General features: G+C 43.2%; 1 protein-coding gene across 11 annotated transcripts in view; it reads left to right on the top strand.

Moving 5' to 3' along the window:
• Positions 1-25,955, top strand: part of PDE4D (phosphodiesterase 4D) — a gene marked incomplete at its 3' end in the record, with an annotated part of 612,406 nt that overhangs the window by 455,617 nt on the left and 130,834 nt on the right. The window contains exon 1 of one of the 11 annotated variants that reach the window (XM_083403912.1): positions 5,881-6,487. The exons of the other annotated variants lie outside the window; for them this stretch is intronic. Within the exon in view, the coding sequence (XP_083260038.1) occupies positions 6,423-6,487 (65 nt within the window). The 5' untranslated portion in view covers positions 5,881-6,422. Of the gene's footprint in view, positions 1-5,880; positions 6,488-25,955 lie in introns of those variants that run through there. 11 annotated transcript variants of the gene reach the window in all.

Raw genomic sequence — 25,955 nt, forward strand, 5'->3', positions numbered from 1 at the left:
TGGTAGGTGAAGTACACAAACGATTCCACGTTCATCCCCTGCCATCACTAGTTATGAAAAGAATCAAATAGCACTTTACATTTAGTGGAACGTCCTGCCAAACATTTTTGGATGAGATGTGCATGTTTCCTTGGCAGGCACCATCTTAGGAAAGGATTTCCCTCCAATGTGTGAAAGGCAGGGGAATCTTCATCTAAGATTGTGCCAGTCACCATGGTTTAATTAAATGTGTTCAGTTTGGTTTTTAAAAAAACCTTCTGCCTGATGAATCAGAACACCTTTTTGATCAATCAGAGCATTTTAATGGATTAATCTAACCAAATAATCGACTAATAGTATAGTCCTCTACAAGCCACTTTGAAAACTTGTGGTGTTTATTGGGACTTACTCCCAAGTAAGTGTGGTTCCCTCCGTGTGAGAAGTGAGGTTTCAGAGAACCAGGCAAAGGGCCTTCTCAGTAGTCACGCTTGCCATGTGGAACGCCCTCCCATCAGATGTCAAGGAAATAAACTGCTATCTGACTTTTAGAAGGCATCTGTATAGCGAAGTTTTTTATGCTTGATATTTTACTGTGTTTGATGTTTTAAGTTGTTGGAAGTCTCCCAGACTGACTGGGACAACCCAATGAAATGGGTGGCATATAATTTATCATCATTATTATTATTTTCTCAGTCCTATAATACAGACTTAATTGAGAGTGAGCCACATTTAACTTAGTGAGGCTGTTTTCTGGGTAAACATGTATACATTTGCTCGATAAATCTTTGCAGTTCTCCCCATCAGTTCATGTCTGTACTCCAGAACTCATAACTGCCCAGGTTTCTCTGAACAGTGATTTATGCAAAGGGGGTTGTGGTGGCTGCGAACAATTCACAAATGATCTGAACATTAAGCACTTACTTTTTCCTGACCTCTTTGCGTCAGGTAATTTTAGGCTCTTGATTTAATGGTGTCACAGACTCTAGATTGTGATGCTTATTACTTTGCTTGCTTCAAAATGTGGCAAGGCAGGCCTCCTGCTTCTTTCGCTGAGTGGGACTGTTGACTTCCGCCCCCAAAGTCCTGCCCTGGCAATACCATTGTGAGTTATTTTTAAAAAAAGTAGCTGCTGAGCAGAGACCATGCAAACTAGGTTACCATAAGGAGCAAATGGCTACTAATATGTTCCACAACCCTGGAAGAGAAGCTAACTAACTCAACAGGGGGTGGGAAATTGCTTGCTGGAAATAGTGATGAGACCTTTGGGCTTATTTTGGTGATTATCACGCAGTGTCAAAAAAACCACCAGCAAGAAAGTGTATCTGTTTTCTTCTTCTCCTACAAATTCTATTTTTAATGCATACTATTCTGTGTTTATTTTAAACACACTGGATTTTGGAAACTTTTATGAAACAAACCAGATTTTGCAAGTAGGTGTCCAAAGAACTGTCGTAAGCTCCAGAAATGTTTAAAGATAGGTTTTCGCAAGCTACAGTGAAAAATACTGCAAAGCTAGGAGTACAAGGGAGGGGGGAGGACCTTGAAAAAGTGTTGTTATGCTGTGAAAGGTCAAGGTTGGCATCAGTGTAAATAACAGAGTGAGAGGGGTAGTGGGGCAGAGAGAAACCTCTGCTAATTATCTGTAATTAATATGTTGGGTTTATAAACCTTTCAGACAAATTGTTTAAATGCATTTTTCAGTACAAGCATGCTGCATGTGTTCCAAAACTGTACTTTAGAGCTCGAGAGGCTTTGTTGCTCGCACCCTCCCTCATGCCAAATTCTCCCTTCTAGGGAAAACTTCAGTGTTTAGATATTTGGGGCCACACACAGTTGCAGCTAGGCTTCTCACTGGCATATTCCAATCCCAGATCTTCTCTTCTGGAAGGATCTGTTCCACTTGCTTGTTGCAATGTGCAAACCTTGAGCTGGGGCAACTTAATGATTAAAAGACTTGAGCCACCTTGCGGGTGGCGCTGTGGTCAAAACCATCGAGCTGCTTGGGTTTGCCGATTGGAAGGTCGGTGGTTTGAATCCCCGTGACAGAGTGAGCTCCCATTGCTGTGTCCCAGCTCCTGCCAACCTAGCAGTTTGAAAGCATGCCAGTGCAAGTAGACAAATAGGTACCACTGCAGAGGGAAGGTAAACGGTGTTTCTGTGCGCTCTGGTTTCCATCACAGTGTTCCGTTGCGCCAGAAGCGGTTTAGTCACATGACCAGGAAAGCTGTCTGTGGACAAACGCCGGCTCCCATGGCCTGAAAGCAATATGAGTGCTGCAACCCCGTAGTCACCTTTGACTGGGCCTAACCGTCCAGGGGTCCTTTACCTTTACCTAAAGTGCTATATACCACTTTAAACAGCCACGGCTGCTGTTGTTGTTTGGTAAAGGCGCTCAATTTCCCAGTGTTCCCCATGAAGAGAAAATGGTTGTTAAACCAGACTGGGAATTGTAGCTCTGGGAGGGAACAACTCCTAACAACTCTCAGCACACTGACTCCAACTCCCAGAATTATTTGGGGGAAGCTGTGACTTTCTAAAGTGGTATCCTAGCTCTTTAAATGTATGGTTTGGATGTGGCCTAACAAAACAATGCTGGAAGGGACCAGGATATGGCAGGAGGGGTGGGGTTCCATTGCAGTGGAGGCCCCTGCCGTCCCACCAACAGCACAAGTTGTTGACAGGTTACCGCTGGTTGTATTTAAGCCTGTGGTAGCTGGCATAAGGCTCTGGAATTAAGAAGGGGAACCCCTCTCTCTTCCGCCCCTTCCATCCCGACCAGTTCAAGCAGTGGGGCTGCAGACGTGGCACTGGATCCATTGCTCTATTCAGTTGGACTTGCTTCCCATTCCATGAACCACCAAGTCTCTGGCTGAAACCTCACCTCTGCTGTGAAATCGTCAGGTGACCATATGCAGCATAAAATAGAGCCCACTGGATCACACCCCAAGGCTTGTTTAGCTGAGTGTTGTGGACTGGTTGGCTGCAGAGGAATGGTAGGAGGAATTAGCTGGCGAACCCCTAAAGCAGAGGTTTTCAGCCTTTTTGAGTCCACTCCATTGTGGAGTGTTCCCTCAGACTCCTCTTTCCTTGGGAGTCCTCTGAGTAGCCACTTCTGCCACCCCAAAGCCCTCCCCGGCCCCTTCTCACACTGCCCCACAGGGGCCTGGGAAGCACCCCTGGCCAGTCCCAGAGAAACCATTTGCCTGGGGCATCAGATGAGGGAGGAAGGAAAGAGGGACATTGCCCGTGGCACCCCGATCATCATTCAACGCACCCCAGGGTGTCACAAGACACTGGTTGAAAAACAATTCCCTACAGGAAGAAGGCTCAGAGCCAGAGGACTGGTGGTGGGATGATGAGTGGTCAGAGGGAGAAGACTGGGAGGAGGAGGAGTAGCAGCAAGCTGAAGAGGTAACAAGGCTTAGTGGGGGGGAGAGAGATTTGTGTCAGAATTGAGTCTGGCTGGTGAAGAGTCATGGGTGTTTCCCCTTCCTGCTGTGATGAGCCTCTCTCCTCCCTGGTCTCACAGAACCAGGTGAGGCATAAAGAGGGTAGAGAAAAAGTTAGCTTCATGCAGGCGCAGAGTCTGATTGCTTGAGGAAAACCTTGGTGAGGGAGGGAATTAGGCAGCTGTGGGGAGGTAGGGATGTTCACTCTTAGCAACTGCTTCATAGGGGCAAGACCTGCCAGAGATGAGTCACTGTGCTCATCAGGCCTGACACTCCTGTGCAGATCCTTTTTTCTTTTGCTAATAAAGAGTTAACTTCAACATGCTCAGTGTGATTTATTGCTGGCTTGTTCCTGTCACTGAGCATCCTGTGTCTATAGAAGTCAACTGGAGGCTTTTTGGAATGCTCACAAAAGAGACATGGGGCCAATAACCTTCTTCCACTGTTCTTCCCCAGTTTCTGACCTGGGGAACCATTCCGGCTAGTAGCCACTGATAATCTTATTGCCTATGAATTAACCTCCCGTTCCCCATCCAAACAAGCAAGGCAAACTATCACATACCAACGCACTTGAGAAGCACATGGATCAGGATCAGTAAGGGGTGTGTCCTGTGGAGGAGGCGTGGCCAAGGCAAGGGTGTAGCCTAGGGAGAGTCCTGGGAGCAAGACTGAGATGCCTGGAGGGCTTCATTTGCCCTAGGCCTTCATTTCCTTGCTTGTGGATTAAATAGCTATCTCCCAGCATTTTTAAAACCTTAATTAAACAACAACAGCAAATCCTTTGGGAGAATGCTTACACATCTCCTATTGCACAGGTTCAGGTGTTTCCAAGGCCCCTTGACTATCCCTGTGTTTAACAGTCTATTCTTGGTCCTCCTCTCTTGGAGGCTCTTTGACTAAGAAACGAGGCTCCCCTTTGAAACTCCTAAGCATTGGCCACTAAACGTATTATAGAAAATAAAAGCTTGGGAGACAAATGAAGAGAATGCGGAGCATGATGCCTCATTAAAATTCTTTCTGCTGTTATGGAACAATTTGCATACAGATGATTGGCATAAGCCTAGAGGGCAGACAGGATCATTCCTGTCAATGAATAGCATGTACTGACCGTGGTGCGTGTTTTTTGGAGCTCTTAAAATAGCAATCAATAACCCTCAGCTGATGTTAGCAGAGATTAATGGGCACCTCTCCAGATCCAGATGGAAATCTCATTGTCCACATGTTTTGTTTTTTAGCATGTTCCTTAAAAAGTAAGGACGCAAGAAGATCATGACACGTCAGTTGAGTTTCGTTCCCAAAACTGCCAGGAGGTTACCCAACCCTTTGTAATACGTAATCGGCTGCTCCTGCACAGAGGAACAGTTCCTCTGCATGTAATCACTTGCTGATGACATCGTTGTCTACATTTTGAAAGCAAATTCCAAAACATATTCACAACATGGCATTTAATAATCTCTCCCTGCACGCATCCTCAAATCAGTATGTACATAGCAAGAACGTAACCCCGAAAATGCATATCTTATCTCTTTCACAAAACTGCACATGCCAACACTTAAGAGAATTTCAGATGGAATTGCTTTTAGGCAGGGGGGTTTATGATTAATGGTTGGCTGGGCATGTTAGCTGCTTGCAAGGGAGAGCCTCTGGGCATCTTGAATGGAGCAGCTCACGTACAGCTCTCTCTCCTTTATGAAACAGGACCTTGGCAGCAATCCTATATAAGCTTTTACTTGAGAGTAAGTCACAATGAAGGGACGCGGGTGGCACTGTGGTCTAAACCAGAGAGCCTAGGACTTGCCAATCAATAGGTTGGGGGTTCGAATCCCCACGACGGGGTGAGCTCCCGTTGCTCGGTCCCTGCTCCTGCCAACCTAGCAGTTCAAAAGCACATCAAAGTGCTAGTAGATAAATAGGCACTGCTCCGGCAGGAAGGTAAACGGCGTTTCTGTGCGCTGCTCTGGTTCGCCAGAAGCGGCTTAGTCATGCTGGCCACATGACCTAGAAGCTGTACGCCAGCTCCCTCGGCCAGTAAAGCGAGATGAGCGCCGCAACCCCAGAGCCGTCCGTGACTGGACCTAACGGTCAGGGGTTCCTTTACCTTTAAGTCACATTGAACTCTCGAATTTGCTTCCAAATAGCATGATTAGGATTGTGCTGTGCATAGTATAAGACCTACACATATACTGTATGATAAGTCTGAGAGTGAGAAAGAGAAAGGGAGAGAGAGATTGAGACTTATCAGTCCCTAACCATTGTGCATGTATTCCTTTTAGTTTAACTTCCTGTTTAGCATCTCAAGGTGTTTTCTCAAGCAGATGTCACTCAGCCCTCAAGCTTTTTGTGTGATTAAGCAGCTGGTTTCCCTTTCTGAAAGCAGTGGGGGGGGGAGAGGGAGGGAGGGAGGCTGCAAGATATCAGGAGGAAAGAGAGTGAAGAATTATGTTCTCAGGCAGTCCTTGCAGTGAACAGGAAGGGGTCATAATGCTCTGTGCTCTTCCATTTACCCTCGCACCTCTGCAAGCAAAGCTTCCCTGGCTACTTACTGGTGCTCCAGTGGCTCATCTTCATATTTTCCTTCTGCCGCCCATCAACAGTTTTAGCATGTGGCTGACCTTTAAACCTGTTATTATAGGATTGCGAGAGAAAAGCGATCAAGAGGCTCTTTCAGCTGCCTTGCTTCCCATGTGACCTAGATGGAGAATAGATTCAAAATACGGTTCCTCCTCCCCCAGCAATGCAAGGCAGAAGAGAAAAGCACTGTCACTTCCAAACAGTGCTGGCACAAAGGCAGGGAGGAATAAAGCCGAGAAGAGCTCCAGTAGTTTAGGACTCCTCTCGAAGAGGCCGGATTTTTGTTGCAAGGAGTAATGCTTTTGAGAAAGCTCCTGTTCTTGAAGCATGCCTGCTCTTCAGAGGGAATACCTGGGGCTTGAGGAGCGGTGTGAGGACAACTGAAGTTTCACTGCTAGGAACACCTGGGATTTTACCTGCAAGATGAGTATTATTATGAAGCCAAGATCCCGATCTACCAGCTCATTAAGAACTGCAGACGCAACTTGGTAATGTGGCTGTTTTTACCCCCCTGCTTTGCTGACACTGCCTGCCTGTCTACAAATGCTCTGTTATATTGTTTTGTGCTAATAAATTCTGTCCATGCTGATTCCACAGATTGGGGTGCAAGGGTATGTCCAAACCAGAAACCACCTTTGCTTCTGTTCTACCTTGTTTAGTATGGGGGTGTATGGCAATTTAGCTTTCTTGAACAGAGTGAGAACTTCTGCTGCCTTATTATTATGGACAACCTTTCTGAGTTGGCCTTCTGAAGGGAGACTCAAGGTAGTAGCTTCTATTGCTTGTTGGGTTTCTGTTTTGCTTTTCTGGTGACAACTTTCCCCTTATTTTTCTTGCATTCAATAAGTCAAGTGATGACAGATCATAGGAAGTATGGGAAAACACAGACTAAGATCTTGTGATGAGAGATTTTATCTTGTGTACTTTCCCTTAGAAAAGAAAAATAAAGGGGAAAATGCCAGCATGTTTCTCTTCTCTCTTAACCGCCCCTGCCCCACAAAGAGGCATGAACCAGGACGACAACCAGTGCATTTTAAAATATTATTTTTAGAGCTGGTGTAGCAGAATGGCTAATACAATTGCCCTGTGCCTGTTTGCTCAGATGTAAGTCCTATTGTCTTCAATGGGGGTTACTCCTAGGTATGCATGCATAGGATTGCAACCTGAGACTGAGCTATGGATCAGGAAGTCTGCCGCTCATTTGAATCTCACCTATGCCATAGACTTCCTTGGTAGCCTTAAGGAAGTCACTATCTCCTAGACTCGTTCTGCCCACTTCCTGCATGTGGAGGATAATAATACCGAATTGCCTGAAAAGGTTGTTGTAAGGATTATAACTAGATAATGCACCAGATGCACTTGAAAATGCTGTGCATTTTTTTTTTACAGTATTCTTTTTCTTATATATTGCTATCCTAGCTTTATTTACTTGAGAACGAGTCCCAGTGGTCAAAAGTAGTGTTTTCCTCTGAGTAAAACCTGCAGAGGATCGTGCTCTCCATTTCCTAAGCAGTTGCCAAAGTTGTAGCCTCTTCTGTATGATGGATCTATAAATTATAAGGCTTTTCAAGATGTCTGGCCAGGAAAGGGCAGCTTCACTGATACCTATGCCCTCTGGGCACATCCTAGATGTTTATTTCTAGATGTCCTGACATTCTATCATTTTTGCTTATGTCATCTCTGTGCACATAGAGAAGCACTAAGATATGTGATTTGTTCTACCTCCAGCTCCAATTTTGACATGGCACTTCTTGCAAAATGTAGGTTTTTGCTGCAGTCGTTGGACATTCGTTATGGATATTCCTGATTGTTGACTTAGCCTTCTTAGCAGAGTCTTCACATTTTTTACCTGGGGGGGGGGCGCATAACTATTTGATGTCATCACAATAGCCCCAGCAACATTATTGCAAGTTATAATGAGATATATGACAGTGGTTTTTTTTTTTTATAAAAATAATAGTAGTAGTATTAGTAGGTCCATAGTAATTTTAATAAAACCAATAACAGTATGAGATTATGGTAAACCATTAATCAAACTTCATTCTTCTTCCATGACGTTGTGAAGAAGTGTTGAATTTTCTCAAGCTACGTCAGCCACATAATACTGTATTGCATAGTTGGTAATTTCATGGAAACTGTTGCCAGCTTTCCAGCGTAAAAGCACAAAAGGCAGTGCTTTGAGAAACATTGCAGCCAGACCTTATTCAGGCAAAACCTCAGCTAACGTCACAGATACTGTCTGCTGGGCGGACCAGCACTCTGTAACTGTGAAGTTTCTGTCAGGTTTTATTTTTTTAAAAAAAACCACTACACCACAGTTCTTCTCTCCTTTTGTAATGTTCATTTTCTTTCTATAGCCCTTTATTGTTTTCCAGCACCCAGATAATATTCCACAGTTCTTTTGTTTTACTTATTTGCTCAGTTTAACTGTAACTGATAAGCCTGCAGCTATTTTGCAGAAAAGCTTTAAGTGTGGCACGTCCGTCCAAAGTATTTCATCTAGTACCAAGTGGTAGATGGAAGTGAGAAAAAAATGTTGCCACCTGCGGCAAAGAGTTCCCAGTTCCCCTCTAGTATAATCCTGCCCCTGTAATTGTAGAATTGTAGAGTTGGAAGGGACCCCAAGGGCTATCTAGTCCAACCCCCTGACAGCCACACCTGGGTGGGCTCGAACCACCGACCTTCTGGTTAACAGCCAGATGCACTGACCCAATAGCACCACAGAGAACATGGTGCAATGTGAAAAAAACCGAATATTTTGTTAAGTGAGAATGTAGACAAATTTCTTTTCCTAATACAGTATTTCAGTGAATTGTTTATCAGAATAAGTTCCTTATTGCAATTTCCATTGACTCACAAGTGTATCTTCCCCTGATTAGTGTAACCAGTGTAAAAATTTCAGCATGGCTTCCTTCCTTCCTTCCAGTGTGGTGTAGTGGTTAAGAGCGGGTGGACTCCTAATCTAGTGAACCGGGTTCGTGTCTCCGCTCCTCCACATGCAGCTGCTGGGTGACCTTGGGCTAGTCACACTTCTCTGAAGTCTCTCAGCCCCACTCACCTCACAGAGTGTTTGTTGTGGGGGAGGAAGGGAAAGGAGAATGTTAGCCACTTTGAGACTCCTTTGGGTAGTGATAAAGCGGGATATCAAATCCAAACTCCTCCTCCTCCTCCACTCCTCCTCCTCCTCCTCCTCCTCCTCCTCCTCCTCTTCTTCTTCTTCTTCTTCTTCTTCCTTCCCCAGCTTTGATCTTCTAGTCTCTTAGGATACCACGGCATCCATTTGCCTGTCTCTGTGGCCTTATTCTTTGCAAACATTGCAATTATCCAGGCTATTTGTCTTGAGTTGTGAATTGTGGGACCCAGAATGCCAATTGTGAATGCTGGGTTAATGTGCACCGCGGTGTAAAATGCATGATCATCAGCCCTGTGTTTTTGGAGCATGCCACCAAGACTGTGGCCATGATGCTTGAATACTCTCACGTGTGAAATAAACTTCTCCCCGTATTCAAAACTAGAAAGTGCAGAAGACATTGAGGCAGAACTTTCTCCCTAACATGGTAGCTTGATACAGTTTTCAGACCAGTATTTGCACATGATCTGAAAGATCCTCATTCATAAAAAGAGGTGCAAATGCAGAAGTCCTCTGGTAGGGCAAGGGATGTGTATCTGTGGTACAGTTCGTGCTTTGCATGAGAAAGGTTCAAAAGCCCTTCTCTGGCATCTACAGGTAGGGCTAGGAATGTCTTCTGAATCTCTAGAGCATGGCTAGGCAAACAAAGGCCCGGGGGCAGGATCTGGCCCAATCACCTTCTAAATCCGGCCCGCAGATGGTCCGGAAATCAGTGTGTTTTTACATGAGTAGAATTGTCCCTTTATTTAAAATGCATCTCTGGATTATTTGTGTGGCATGCCTGGTGTTTTTGCATGAGTAAAATGTGTGCTTTTAGTTTAAAATGCATCTCTGGGTTATTTGTGGGGCATAGGAATTAGTTCATTTCCCCCAAAAAATATAGTCCGGCCCCCCACAAGGTCTGGGGGACAGTGGACCGGCCCCCTGCTGAAAAAGTTTGCTGACCCCTGCTCGAGAGAGCTGCTTCTGGTTAGAATAGACCAAGCTTGATGGACTTGATTCAGTATAAGGATACCCTGGAGACGGGAAGAGCACAGACGCAAATATGTATTTTTAATTTTCCATGTCCCTTCACAAATTCTTGTCTTAGGAAGAATTCTCGAGAACTCAAAAGCTTTCCAAAATTCTACGACATTTTGGGTTGCCCTAATAAAGGTATTGCCCAACTCTGCAGTTTGAATGATTTTTCTTTTCTTTTTCTTATGAACCAACATGGCTACCTCTGCATTTTAAACATTTTCATTTGCCCTGGTGTACTTCTGGTTACTATGAAGGATGTGTAAGATCGAGTTAAAGTACAACTGATTTCAGCAGAAGAGACATTAAAGTGCATGCTTAAGTCACCCACTAAAATCGGTAGAGCTTAAAAATTAGCTTGATTGCATTCTAAATGGGTGGGGATTTTTGTTGTAAGAAGTCTGATTCAGAGAAAAAATGAGTTACCTATGATACATCTTGGTCAAGGTTGTGTTTATAATTACGGTATATAATATGGCTTCTGCTAGAGGAGGAATAATGTTTTCTGTTGTTATTGCATAGTGTCAATCTGCAGCTGTTTTCTGGCTTCCTTTGAGAGTCAGTTTATGATGTTATATGAAGTCTTTTATTAGCAGCATTGTACATCAGCCATTGCCCCTGGAAACATTTTGGTGTGTAGTTGCCATGGAAAGAAGGGGGAATGGAACTATAGATATCTCTTAGTAACACCTTTAGCTAGTGGAGTCAATGTGATACAGTGGACAGTGCTGGCCTTGGATCCATGTCAAATCTTGTCCTGTCTCTGTAAGGTCCCTTGTATGGTAGTGGGCAAGGCATTATCTCTCCCCCCCCCCCCCCAAATCTTTAAAAAAGAGGAGGGAGCATATTAGTGACCCACATCACTATGGTGCTCAGGATAAATCGCAGCAAAGTCTGAAAAGCACATTGTAAATTTAACTGCTTCCTAAATGCTAGCACATGTTCAATACCTGGAGAGCCACATTATCCATTTCGCATTCCATAACTGCGATTGCGGATATTGGATATATTTTGGATATACAGTTGTACCTCGGTTTAAGAACAGTCTGGTTTAAGAACGATTCGGTTTACGAACTCTACAAAACCAGAAGAAGTGTCCCTGGTGGTGAACTTTACCTCGGTATAAGAATGGAATCCGAATGGTGGAAGGCCACCGGCGGCGGGAGGCCTCATTAGAGAAAGCGTGCCTCGGTTTAAGAATGGACTTCTGGAACGGATTAAGTTCATAAACTGAGGTACCACTGTAGTTGAAATCAGTCAGAATATTCGCAGGCTTGTGAACTAGGCCATATACTAGGCCTTCGTAAGAGGGCCCACTAGAACCAGCTCAACTAGAAGAAGTCAATAAGCAGATTAACTCCAGCTGTGTGTGAACACATTGACCTTGGCAATTTCTCTTTCCCAGCTTTTCCTCTTTCCAACCAGGTTCATAGTCTCCACTATGAGTCACATCTCTCACCCTCTTATCTCCCCACAACACCTCTGTGGCTACATCATTCCCAGAGGAGCCATCACCCTCTATCCAGCAAAAATAGGTGTAATTCACCGACTGACTTTTCAGCAAATGCTGAGAGCTTATTCACCTGCTGGAAAGCGCTTTTCTTGCTTTGGAACACATGCCACGTTAACCCCGCTAACCACTTTAGCACAAAATTCAACCGAGGAGGCATCATTTTATTTTCAACTTCAAAGTGAAAAACAGCGCTGGACTCTAATTTTGGCTGTGCAAATCATCCAAGACACAAATCATCTGATGTCTTGAGCTGATTTGGATTCTCTCCAAAGTGACACACATTGCCTTAGGTGAAACTCTTTCCTTTAGGGTCTTGGAAATAATGTTTCTATTGATGAAGCTTAGAAGAGTGTTGCCTCATGGATTCATAGCCTAGCCAGTTATCTGCCATTGAAGCATCTGGTGCTTTGCTTAATAATGTGGTCTCTTCCCAATTTATTACACTTGAATGTCATGTGGTTGGTGTCTGCCAATTTTCTCCATTGAGGTCATTCTGAACTTCTAGCCGACCTCTGAGAAATTTGCAGCACCTCCCAGCTTTGTATCATTCACGTCCTTAGTGAAGATACTGATTGGTATGCCTTTCCCAGAGTTGCCTTTCTTTTATTTTTTAAATGGGACAATCATTTTCTTTCCCCCAATCACCTGGAACGCAAGTACGCAATTGCATTAGCTTGTGGTTCTGAGATGTGCCTGGCTAACTCCTGCAACATCCTTCACTGAATGTCACCAGGCTTTGCTGACTTCAATCTATTGTCCCTGTTATTTGGCATGCTTTTTGATTATCTTGCCTTTCCTTCATCATTGTTGCCAGATCTCTCATCACAGCCTTCTCTCAGCCTCTAAGGAGGGAAGCCGTGTCAGCTCCAGGTTGTTTTTTTTTTTTTGGGGGGGGGGGTTCTTGGCCAAGGTTTTTTGGGGAGCTGGTTGGGCCCACCTCTTCCTTGCTGCTATTGCCATTCTCAGTTCACTCTCCCTTTAGGTCCAATCCAGACAGCTGCCCACAGTGGGAGTGCTCAAGGCAAGTGAAGGATGCAATCCTGCACCATCTCCTTGCATGTGTCGCTGCTTGAGGTTCTTGGTTTGCCCCAGTGAGCGAGGGTGTGGTGACCAAACAAAACCCAAGAAGCCACAATTCATATGGAAATAATTATTTTAAACATATCAGCAGAAGGGCAGGCAATAATTTCAGTTTACTAAGATTTAAAGATAATAATATTGAAGAGAAATCAACAGAGAGAGAGAGAGATGGGGAAGGATAAATATGTGCAAGTGATGAGTAAATGGAGAACAAAACAGAATACGAATATGTAGTTTAACTTTTAAACTTAACTCAGAAGAGCGAGATGCAACTTGGCAATTATAAACATTACTTATGACATGAAAAATGTAACATTCTTAATTATTCATTTGCCCCCTAAAATTTCCACCAGTTTAACTTAGTTAAAAACTTTGCTGTGTTACAACACTATAGTAACTTCTAAATATTAAGAAAAGACAAAAGAAAGAATATGATAGTTACCTATCCAAGCAGTAACTCAAAGGAACCAGTTTCTGTGGGCCTGGGGAAGAGCTGAGTGGTAAATGCAGGATTCTGCGGGTAGGATCCAGAAAAATCCAGATGAAGGGGAAAGGGTAGAAAAATAGAATAATGAATTAGGAACTGTGCTTGGGAGTAATCAAAAATTGACAGGACAGATTTAAAGCAGGAAACTCCTCTTTTAAAAAAGCAAGCAGAACATGCAAAAGTATAAGAAAAAATTTGGAGCTAAGCAAAATTTTAAACAAGCAAAGAAGTGAATTTTAGCACAGAGTGCAGTCTCTCTTTTTTTATCCCCATTGCACCTATAATTTTCTCCATCCTGGTTTGTCCCATTTTGTTGCCCCACTTACCCCACTAAAAATTAGTTTTGTAATGTTAAATGGCAGTTCATGGGACAAACACCGGCAGAAAGAGTTGTCAATTGTTTTAGGGGTTGATGTGATCCCAAACTTATTGGGCACAGGGAGAGCCCAGGGCTGCTAGCCACGTGGAATAACAAATCTTGTACCTTCTTCACAAGGCCTTGTCAGCATTTCTGGTTCTCACTCTCCAGACAGAAAAGAACCTTTGCCCTCAAGGCAAGACATTCCAACCTACTTCCTTCATGAGCATGAGCTTCTTGACCAAAGTTGTTTTCTTCCATTCACCGTTCACGTAGATTTGCCCCCAGAATTGAGCTCAATAACACTTTTTGGATACTCACAGGCAAACAGGCTGTGGCATCAAAGAGGAGGTGCATGGCCAAGACCCAAGGGGAATCAGGCTCATGCATGGAGGTGGGCCTGTGCCAGGAGAGGGAAACTCTAAAGCAAATGGATTTCAACCTTTTTCTATGTCTTTTCTGTAAGTTTTCCAAAGACCACACTACTGTGCCCTAGCTATAAACAGTCAACTCTGTATACGCTTTATGTGACAAGCTGAGCGAAGTTTTTGTATCCGCCATCATGTGAATGGCAGAGAGGTTTATTTATTCGTTTGAAAAATTATATCCTATCTTTAACTACACATGCTCTCATGGCGGCTGACAGTTAAAACAATCTACAGTAAAACAGCCCAAAGCATAGCAGAACAAAACTTTGGAAGTTACACAGGATTAACCAGTGCTGGCTGGTTATAGCTCAGTTTAGACAATGCAGAGGCAATGTTGGTGGGTGGTTCATCTGACATAGGAGGTAGCGGGCAGTCTGTTCTGGAGGGGGGGTGCTCCCCCTAAAACATAGTTGCCTTGCAAGGAGTGCAGAAACACGTGTGCACATGGGGAGAGAGAGAGAGAGAGAGAGAGAGAGAGAGAATGTCCTTTTAAATGTGCACTCATGATTTGTATTTCTGTTTTCACTGCTATTTGCAACTGCATTAAAAATGGGGGGGGGGCAGTCATAACAGTTCATTGTCCTGCTTTTGTTGTGCTGTGGCCCCTCCAGGCAGCAGTAACGTGGCAACATTGGGGGATCATTGCAGATCTTAAGAAAGCAGAATAATCCCACCCCTTATGCACTACTGCTGTGGCAAGAACACACTGCAGAATACACCTGCCACAAAACACCAGTTTGGATGGGCTTAGAGAAAGAGGTTGTTGAAAGAAAGAAAGGGATAGAGAGAAGGGGGTGTCCCCAGCTGCAAGTGACTCCAGACACACCCATTACCGGTATGCAGCCCCTACTCCTGCCCTCAAAGATCAGACCCTCAGCTTGGGGGATCAGCTGGTTGACTCAGCTGTGTCAACACAGGCCAAGTAGCTTTCGCAGCACATAACATCTAACACCATGGGAGGCTTGTCTGCCAGATCCTACTACCTCTAGGCGGAATACCTTAGTCACAGTTATCTATGACATCCCAGACTTTGATTACCACAGTGTGTGAAATGTGGGACTGCTCATTGGGACTATGTTTAGTTCCTGCTGCTGCTCTTAGATTGCTAAGTGAGACCTTCTTTTGACTTGATTCTTACTCGTACATCTGATTCTTTAACATCCAATTTTTGTTTTATTACAAGGTTTGGGGGGGGGGAGTGCATTACTTGCACAAAGGCAACGCAGCCTATAAAATTTCTAATGAGTTAATTTGGGGGGGAGGCTGTTGTGAAAGTAGCTTTGTCCTGTGTTTGTTACAGAAAAGCTAGCAAAGAAAGCAATCTGGGCTGAACCTGGTGAAGAGAGTATGGGAGGGGAAGGATGAGAGACTAATTTTTATTTGCTCCTGCTGCCTTGTTCTGTGCAAAAAGAAGAGGGAGCCTGAAATGGTGTTTGTGGAATGTGGAAAAAGGCAGCTCTCCTCTTCCTGTTCTGTATCTGTCTACTGCTCAGTTTTACGGCTGTTTCCCTGGGTTCTGTTTATTTAGGGGGAGGAGTATAAACCACTTAAGCAGTTCCCAGGTGATGTACATAAAACAGTATAAAACAATTGTTGATAAAACCAACAAAATTTGAAAAGCAAGTCCAGCAAACTGCATTATATGTCCAGATAGGCATGCTGAATTTTTAAAAAAGGTTTTTAGTAAGCGTCTGAAACAGTATAATGATGGTTGAAGTATAGGTTCTGCTACACTAAAAGTTCCTCCCCCCTCTCTTTTATTTCATTTGTTTAAACAGCAGTTAATTACAGTAAAGTAGTAGAGGAAGAAAATTGTTTGTTTGTTTAGTGGCAGGATTTCTAGACCGCATTTATGCCCTTGTGCATCTCCTGCTTATTTCAGTGGGGCTTATGCAATGAGGATGTTCCAATGGGTTGTTCTTAATAAGCTCTCATAATGCACCACTGGAGGTGGCTGCCTCGTGACTTTTGCAAAGGAATGGCTTCTTCCCCCTCCTAACATTGGGAAATGCTGAATTTTTAGTGTCTTCTTTTATTGAACGGTGCATTTTGTGTAGTCTCTGCTGTGCTTGAACGTTAAATGAGCAAAAAGATAGGAAGATGCCTCTTCAATCTTGCAAAGCACTCCAGTACCAACTGCATGCCTCCAGTCTCTTGTGCGTTCATAGATTTATTGAGCTTGACACTAGTGTGTCTGCTGCGTTCTGAATTATTTGTGAGAAGGAGCAACAGTATTTTACAGACAATGACCTTCTGAATTAAATATGAACATTAAGAAGTCAAAAGGGCTGCAATCACAGTAACAGTGTAAGGGGGGGGGGGAAGCTGTTTGCCCTATTATTCGAGAACGGGGTAATTCTGCAAATCAAATGCCTGTTATATTCAGGGAGTCAAACCATTAATGTTGTTCTTCTATAGCTAAGGGTTATAGTTCAGATTCAGCTATGAAACTGTTCTGGTTTAGTTCTGGTTCAAAGCCAATAAAGGCACTGTAATTGATTCAGCACACTTTTGGAACTGGATCATTTCCAGCTCATGGGAAGCAGAAAGTTAAAGGGTCTAATTTGTTACATATGTCAGCTGTCACCTGTAAGTACTATGAAAGATGCAAAATAATAACAACAACAATAACTAAAGCACTTAATAGTAAAATGGCAACAAATGATAATTAAAGTGTATGGCAGCCTTAACCCTCAAAGTCACATGCCTTTGAGATGTCAAGGTATAGTATGACATATTCAGAGTAGGCCCATTGAAATCGATGGATCTATTCTATGCCTAGTTTGATAGATTGGCTTTGCATTCTGAAGATAACATTTGGTTGGGATCACGAAGTGTATCACTAAATCGGGTTGTTTTTTTGACTCCTTATTTTGTATTAACAACTTGCTCAGGGACATTTATGTTTTGGGGAGAAAGTAAGGATTTGGTTTTATTCTTGGTATGTTCTGTCTTTCTGTTACTGATTTGTTCTGCATATGCTGCTGAATGAGATGGTTAAATTATTATTATTTATTTAATTGCTTGAATTCTCAGGTAGTAGAGTGGATTGTACCACTTCACACAGTGGAAGAATGCCATTTAAAAAAATTACTTCCCGTATTTGTTGTTGATTTTTAACAAGAAAAATCTCCCTGCAAGTAAAGCATCTAGCATAGAAGGAAGAAATCATCTCATCCTACCCAGTCCTTTCTGTGCTGCTTTTCTACCTGCAGAGTAATTTTGCATAGAAGAGGATTACTGGCTGGAAGTATTATTTTAAATGTCTGAGTAAGCCACCCTAAAGGTCTTTTGTGAAGAAGGACATACTTCACGTATAACTACATAAATAAATTCAACAGTGTGATTACTGTCTTGCAGGCAGAAATAATGGCACAGTCCACTCTGCTACCTCAGGATTCTTATCACCTCAGGCTTTTGTGTCAAAAGCTCAAGAACTTGACAAAATACATTAACCCTTGTGCTCACTGCATCCTTGATTGGTAAAATTTGAAAATAGAGATTGGGGAGAAATTCCATTCAGGTTGTATTTAAAGGCAAAGCTACCTAATTCACACTTCTAAACCAACATGTGAACCAAAACAAAGCCAACAATTTGAAACTTGTGGTTTCCATAACATACATTATTTTACGGGGGATTGTTTGCAGAAATGTGTATATTAGGCAATTGCATATAAACCTATGAATATTATTATTATTATTATTATTATTATTTATATCAGAGGAATTCTCACTAAATCACTGGTGAATTTTCAGGAAGACTTTTTTTAAAAAAAACAATAACCCACAACCTAATGTTGAAATATGGAGAACTGAACTTTTAAGAATGGAAAAATGAGAAAATGAAATTGACAGATTCTCCCATCTCTATTTGCATCATAGGTTGTTGTTTTTAAAACCAGAGGACTGTATTAGTCACTTCACTTTCCCACATGTGTTCATTTTTGAAATACCAAGAATGAAGCAGAATAAAATAGGACCCAAGAAGGTCACTCAGTAAAGAAATGGAAGAGGACAGGAAGGGGGAGGGGTTGCATTATTTCCATAAACTAAATGGAAATAAAGCCCTTAAGTGATCTTCCTTTGTGTAACCAAGTATGCGATGGTTCCTACTCTGCACCCCTCCCCCGCCTTTTCATTCAGTGATGTAAAAAGCAATGAAGAGAATACAAAAGAACACTCCATGTTAAAACGATATGAGAAACCATCACATGTGCAAAGCCATTCAGCATGATCTCTGATTAACCACGAGTGCTAGTGAGATAGCATTTCATAAACTGAAGATGACAGCTTCTAGATTTATATTCCGTTTCGAATATTTCCTTTGTGCCAAGATGAGATCAATGTGACTGCTGAATTATTAATCTGATGCAATTTTCGTTCTGAAATGATCTGTTTCTTTGCCCTATATATTTTCAAACATTGTAATTACAAGGAGGGGGATGATCCAGCCCACATATGCATAGCCTGCAAATCTGAATTATCACCACCCACGGGGGGGATTTTCCATGCCAGATGTGTAGAAAGGTGTTCCACAGTCCTTACCAGAAGTCTTGGATTTACCTGTCTTAACTCCAGTGGTTGGGCATAAGAACGCATGAAGAGCCTGCTGAATGTTTAATTTTTAATTCAATTTGTATACCTGTAGATCTCAGGGCAGCTCACAACATAAAATAACATTATGAAAAAACAGGAAATTAAAACATAATAAAAACAAAACAAAGAGAACCCAATTATCACCCCCCCCCTTCCACAACACATTTTAAAAGGGCATCGTATGCCAGTCAACCAAATGCCTGGTTAAAGAGGAGCATTTTCGCCTAGCACCTAAAGGTGTGCAATGAAGGCATCAGTCGAACTTCCCAGGATCAGGCCAGTGACCCATTTAGTTCAGCATCCTATTCTCAGTCCCCAACCAGATGCCTGTGCGAAACCTGCAAGGAGGACCTGAGAACAAGAGCACTCTCCCCTTCGGCAGTTTTCAACAACTGGTGTTCATAACCATGCTGCTTCTGATTATGGAAAAGGAACGTGGGTGGCACTGTGGGTTAACCACAGAGCCTAGGACTTGCCGATCAGAAGGTCGGCGGTTCGAATCCCCATGACGGGGTGAGCTTCCATTGCTCGGTCCCAGCTCCTGCCAACCTAGCAGTTCGAAAGCATGTGCAAGTAGATAAATAGGTACCGCTCAGGCGGGAAGGTAAACGGCGTTTCCATGCACTGTTCTGGTTCGCCAGAAGTGGCTTAGTCATGCTGGCCACATGACCCGGAAGCTGTACGCCAGCTTCCTCAGCCAATAAAGCGAGATGAGCGCCGCAACCCCAGAGTTGGCCACGACTGAACCTAATGGTCAGGGGTCCCTTTACCTTTACCTATGATTGTGAAGGCAGAGTATAACCCTCATGGCTAGTAGGCATTGTCCTCCATGCAATTGTCCGATTCCCTTTTAAAGTCATCCAAGTTCATGGCCCTCACTGCCTCTTGTGGGAACAAGTTGCATAGTTTAACTGTGCGCTGTGCGAAGAAGTACATTCTTTTATTTGTCTTGAATCTTCCAACATTCAGCTCTGTTGGATGTCCACTATTTCTCTTGTTATGAGCGACAGAGGAAAGGGCACTGAGTTTCCACAAGGAGGCACCAGATGGAGGAAGGCGTTCCTAAACTGACCCTCGTGAATAAGGCTAAGCTTTGTCCTTTATCCTGAGTTTCTTTTGAGTCCATTCAATTATTTGGCCACTCAGTAGTGGGGTCACTGACTTTTTTCCTTCAAGCAACAGGTTCCCGCGTTGAAATGTGAAGACGGATGCCCCCAACTGAGTTCGGTGAAAGTGTTCTAGGCAAACATTTGCTGCCATGAAAACCCATTCCAGACTTCTGCAATACTTCGAAAACATTTGTAGCTTCCTCATTGTTACGTCTGTCTTTGCACTCAAATCACTTCTACAACCCCGCTCTATTTCAAAAAGTTGTCTGCTGTGTTTTGTGAAAGAAAGAGGGTGTAGAGCCCAAAACTGTGTTGGAGCTATCCAGGTGTCCGGAACACAGCCAAGATATACAAGCATAACCACCCATATGCACATTCTGAAGAGTAAATTCTGGTGCTGCAGGTTTTGCTCTGCTATGGCTCAATATCATATGTTCCTCCTAGCCTCAAGGCTTGGTTTCCTGTTAATTAGCTAAGCTCCTAAATACTAATGATAAATGTAGTAGCAGCTACCTTTATGATCCCTTCTTCTGATATATTATTCTCTTTCAAGTATCACTTCCCGCCATACTTAGACATTAAAAAAATGTATTGCACAACTTAACCAAGCATAATTGACTGGTAAGATCATCTCTTCCCAGAAGAGGACGCAACTGCTACAACTTGCAAAGCCAGGGTATCTGCCTGCTGCCACTCAGCAAAACTGCCCATCAGTTAAAATCCTTACCTAAGGCCTTTCTCAGAATTCACCTGAAGTGTCAAGATTGTACAGTTCCCTCTCCTGAAATGTTTGCCTAGAGTCATCTTTGCTGCATTTTAGATGTCAGGCGAAATCCAACCTGTTTGCCCATGCAATTTTGATTGTTAATTAGGTGTTTGCTGCTGCTTTTGCTTTGTTTTGAAATGAATGGACCTCAGTCATGTCCATTGATTTCAATGGATCTGCTCTGAGTATGAGAACATTGGGTGCAGCCCATCAGTTTGTATTCAATATTAGTCATAATCGGTGTAAACGCATTGAAATTCACGGGCATGGCTAATTGAGGTTTGTTCATTTCAATGGGCTTACTCTAAGTAGAAATAATTTAGAGCCAGCCCATTTTGTTTTGTATTTTATGGTTTCTAAGTTATTCCTCTGTTTTGATAGGAAGCCAATGTAGAGACATTTAAAGTTGGCGAATCAAATCTCAAAATTAAGGGCTACCACTTGTTTCCACAGTGTGGGGCCAAGGTGTAAATGGGGCAGATCCTTTCCAATTCAATGTTTTCAAACAGCCTTTGCCAACCTGATGCCCTCCAGATGTTTGGATTACACCTCCAGCCAGCATGTTCTGGCTCAGTTGGTGGAGCATGAGACTCTTAATCATGGATTTGAGCCCAGCATTGGGTGAAAGATTTCTGTTTGACCCTTCTGGCCCCTTCCAACTCTATGATTCTTTGATCTGGAGGACTCCAGGTTGGTGAAGACTATTTTACAGGTTTAAGTAACTTCTTTTTCTGCCATTACAAATTGTGTTGGAGCACAAAGAGAATCAGCAGTGGAGTAGAGGCTGCAGGGGAAATGTCTTTCAAGGATAGTCAATTGGTTCTCTGAAAATCTTGACTTTTTATGGTTTTGTGTAATAACAGATGGTTGTAGTTTGTAAGCATGGCCTGAAACATTTTATGATCTAAAATCCATATCCAGTAAAGTCGGATCCTTTCATAGCATTTGATCTTTCAAGGCAGTGTTTGTTTTAGTTTATTTCTTATGAAAGATTGTTTAATCTTCTTTAATTGGTGATACCCATGTTGATGGGGTCTTCAGTGTTTTAAACATTTCTTGACAACTTTGTTTCTCTCCAGCGTTTGCACAAATGTCTCAGGGTGGTGGAGGGGAAAGACTTGCTGAACAAAGTTCCAGGGTTCAAGAGGCTTCCCATCTTTGGACAGGTTTCTGTTGAGCGGTTGGAGACTTGGAGCTTTGGTCAGAGCTGCATGCAGTCAACTTAATGGGCCCATGTTATTGGCATTCTGTGCTGTGGGTGTGGTCCTCAGACCACAGTTGTGGCGCTCATCAAATAACTACAGTGGTATTGGAGTATTGGATAGGTTTGATCTTCTTGCAGTCCATGGGACTCTCAAGAGTCTCCTCCAGCACCATAATTCAAAAGCATCAATTCTTCAGCGATCAGCCTTCTTTATGGTCCAGCTCTCTCTTTATGGTTTGTCTAGAGAGAGCTAAAACACGAACCTGGGTTCAGACGACATGCTCAGTCAAATCATGGCATTGCTCAGCAGTCCAGCTGATCGCTGAAGAATTGATGCTTTTGAATTATGGTGCTGGAGGAGACTCTTGAGAGTCCCATGGACTGCAAGAAGATCAAACCTATCCATTCTCAACGAAATCAGCCCTGAGTGCTCACTGGAAGGGCAGATCGTGAAGCTGAGGCTCCAATACTTTGGCCACCTCATGAGAAGAGAAGACTCCCTGGAAAAGACCCTGATGTTGGGAAAGATGGAGGGCACAAGGAGAAGGGGACGACAGAGGACGAGATGGTTGGACAGTGTTCTTGAAGCTACCAGCATGAATTTGACCAAACTGCGGAAGGCAGTGGAAGACAGGAGTGCCTGGCGTGCTCTGGTCCATGGGGTCATGAAGAGTCGGAAACGACTAAACAACAAAAGACAAACCATGAGCTTATAACTAAGGTTTGCCATATGGTTTGCAGCCCTTGGTGTGTCTGAGAGACCAAAGCCTGCAAACCAAGGTTCAGATGATACATGAAGCCAAACCATGGCTCAGCACAGCATGACACAGCTGGCTGTTGAATGACCAGAGGAGAAAAGCTGTCATGATCTCTTCTCCTAGACTCTGCATATTTGCATGTCATGCTAAGCCATGGTTTGGCTTAGTGCTGCATGTAAACGAGGTCAGAGACATTGTGATTTAAAGACTGGAAAATTGGTAGGATTCCAACACTTGGTCCTGTTTGAATTTCATTAAGTTACAAAGCTGGTGCCAACAAATTCAGGGGGAAACAGAGGTGTTTCCCCAAATGGTGTCAGTGGTTTTGCTGTAGCCCTTGTTAAAATAGCAGTTAGCATGGAAGACGTGATGACTTTTCATCCTATTTCTTAAGTATTTGTAGTTTGAACTGGAAAAAATTCTGAAGAACCATTAAAGCCGGTGTTGGTGGTGACTGATGGTGGAGAACCTAGCAGAGCTGGGCCAATATAAATACTGCAGTCTTCCAGTAAAATGACTTAATATTGTCATACTACATTCCAAACTGTCTTTGGGAAAAGGTTCCAACGCACATTATGGACCAATAACCCTCCATCTTCTGTGCCCTAAGAAGGAGGGGATCCTCTTGCCATTACTCACAGGTCAAACTTTTTCTAGAGTTACTTCTGGGATTTGCTGGTCATGTCATCATTCTTGCTTTATTATTATTTGTAGACAATAAATATTATAATTCTTTTTGTCGAGCCAGAGTTTTACAGCTGTGTGGAAATATACTCTTCCTAGGGAAAAAAACGTCAGGGATGAGTAACAAGGAAATGATGTACTGCACCATTCTTCTCCAAACTGATGCCTTCCAGATATTCTGGACCATATGATAGCTGGGGCCGATGGGAGTTGTGGTCTGAAATATTTGGAGGGCACTAGGCTGGGGAAGGCAGTATGGTACAGTGAGCATGGCTATCTGAAACCCAAGCTTCCCAAAACCAAGGGAAAATTGCACGCATGCGCACACACACATGAGAGAATCAGGTTTGTCTTGTGTTGCCACACTGATTACAGAGGGTATTTTGCTGCCTTGTGATGTGGGAGATCTAGGATTGACGCTGCCTTAAAGAATGGCTTAATATCACTTGTGGGATCCTCTGATTTTGATCAGAGTATCAGAGCTAGTGTTATTGTATTTTAGTGTTCTGTTGGAAGCTGCCCAGAGTGGCTGGGGAAACCCAGCCAGATGGGCGGGGTATGTATGTATGTATGTATGTATGTATAAATAAATAAATAAATTACTATTATTAATAATAATTATTATTAACCCCCCTGTTAGCCTATGCCACTATCTCTGCCAAATCTGTGGTGTCTAATGGAGGAAAAGGGTGTTAGCAGTATCTGTTGTTGCTTTGTCAGCAGAGCAAATAGCTGGACAGGGGGAGTGATTTATATGTGGGGAAGGCATGGAGTGAAAGTTCATTCACATCCCTTCCATTTTGTACCGCCCAGAACTCCGACAACCCAGACATCCCATTTTGTGCCTTAACTTTGGGGAGTGCTGACAGTCAAGAGTCTCAGAGGGGAACGTGCTATTTTCAGAATTTTCTTGCAGTTGTGGTGTGTTGGAATGCATGTGAACTGTATTTCTGCTTTCTGTGGGTTGCTGAAGTCCTGTAGCAGTTTTGCTATCCTCACCAGTGTATGCTTCAGTGAAGCCTGAGCACCCGTACTTATAAATGAGTCCGTCCATTCACTGAAGTCATTGCCAGAGGATTTTTTCAGTGTCCCCTTATCTGATGGGTGGTGTCTACCTGCACAAGACAGGGTCTTCTTAGTGGTGGCATCAATTATTGGGATTCAGGTGCCAGGTCAAAACAGGGCTGTTTCAGAGAGCTTTTGGTTAAAAACAAATGATTATTTACTTTACTTCTTACTGCTTTGTTCTGTCATTTTTATTCTGTTTTAATCCCCCCCCCCTTAGCATCCTTGGGTGTTTGTGGGATAGAAATGTTTTAAGACCAACAAATGTAGATAATGATTCTCATGTTATTTGAGGCAAATGCTTCATATTGTGCTGCAGATCTTTCTCATCTGGACTAGATTAAACGAGTTGATAAGCGTGCTAAATTTCTTTGGCTAGGGTGATAGGCTGCATTAAAATTATCCACTGCTCAGAACACAATGTCTGTTTCCTTATTACTGTGGGAGCATTGTCCAGGAAGATTTCCCCACACCCCAGCATAAAATGAGTAAGGCCGCTGTTTAAACTCCAGTTCATTTTAAGTGGTGAATTAGCAAATGACACCCCCCCCCAAAGCTACCCCCCTATCCAGACAGGGATAGCCTGACTTCTGTGGCCTACCCTCTGGTAACCTCTAGGGTGGATTACTTTAATGCGTTATACATGGGGCTGCCTCTGAGGACGTTTCAAAAACTTCAGCTGGTGCAAAATTTAATGACCAGATTACTCACAGAACAGGATAGTTTGAACATATAACACCAGTCCTGGCCCAACTGCATTGGCTGGCAATTAGTTTCCAGGTCCAATTCAAAGTGCTGGTGTTGACCTATAAAGCCTTATAGAGCTCATAATCTCATTAAGGACTGCCTCTCACCATACAAACCCACCTGAGGCCCTTCTCTATGTTCCCCATCCCAGAGAGGTTCGGAAGGTGGCAACATGAAAACAGGCCTTTTCTGTGGTGGCTTCCCATTTGTTGAATGCTCTCCCCAAGGAGGTTCACTTGACTCCTTCATTGTATGTCTTTAGGTGCCAGGCAAAAACATTCTTCATTACCCAATCCTTTGGCCATTAAACAATCTATGGTTTGTTAAATGGAATGTGTGTGTTATTATGATTATTTAATGTCTTACTTTTATTATGTTTTTATTATTGACGATCTGTAAAATGTGTTGTTAATGTTGTACACCACCCTTGGGTCTTTTGATAAAGGGCAGTATATAAGTTGAATAAATAATAAATGAATGATAATAATAATAATAAATAAGTACCTGAGACTGGCCAAGTTATTTTGGCACCTAAGGCAGAAAATCCTACAATCATCTCTCTCTGGGAGTAAAATGCAATATAACAAAACTTATAATTAATACTTTATTATTCTTCCATGAGGGACGTGGGTGGCGCTGTGGGTTAAACCACAGAACCTAGGACTTACCGATCGGAAGGTCGGCGGTTCGAATCCCTGTGATGGAGTGAGCTCCCATTGCTCAGTCCCTGCTCCTGCCAACCTAGCAGTTTGAAAGCACGTCCAAGTGCAAGTAGATAAATAGGTACCGTTCCAGTGGGAAGGTACCAGCGTTTCCGTGCGCTGCTCTGGTTCATCAGAAGCAGCTTAGTCATGCTGGCCACATGACCCGGAAGCTGTACGCCAGCTCCCTCGGCCAGTAAAGCGAGATGAGTGCCGCAATCACAGAGTCGTCCGCGACTGGATCTAACAGTCAGGGGTCCTTTACCTTTACTTATTCTTCCATGATAGCTCATTCCATGGGCACCTGAGGTTT

The sequence above is a fragment of the Podarcis tiliguerta genome (genome assembly GCF_965153285.1).
Source record: "Podarcis tiliguerta genome assembly, chromosome: 11".
Classification (NCBI taxonomy): domain Eukaryota; kingdom Metazoa; phylum Chordata; class Lepidosauria; order Squamata; family Lacertidae; genus Podarcis; species Podarcis tiliguerta.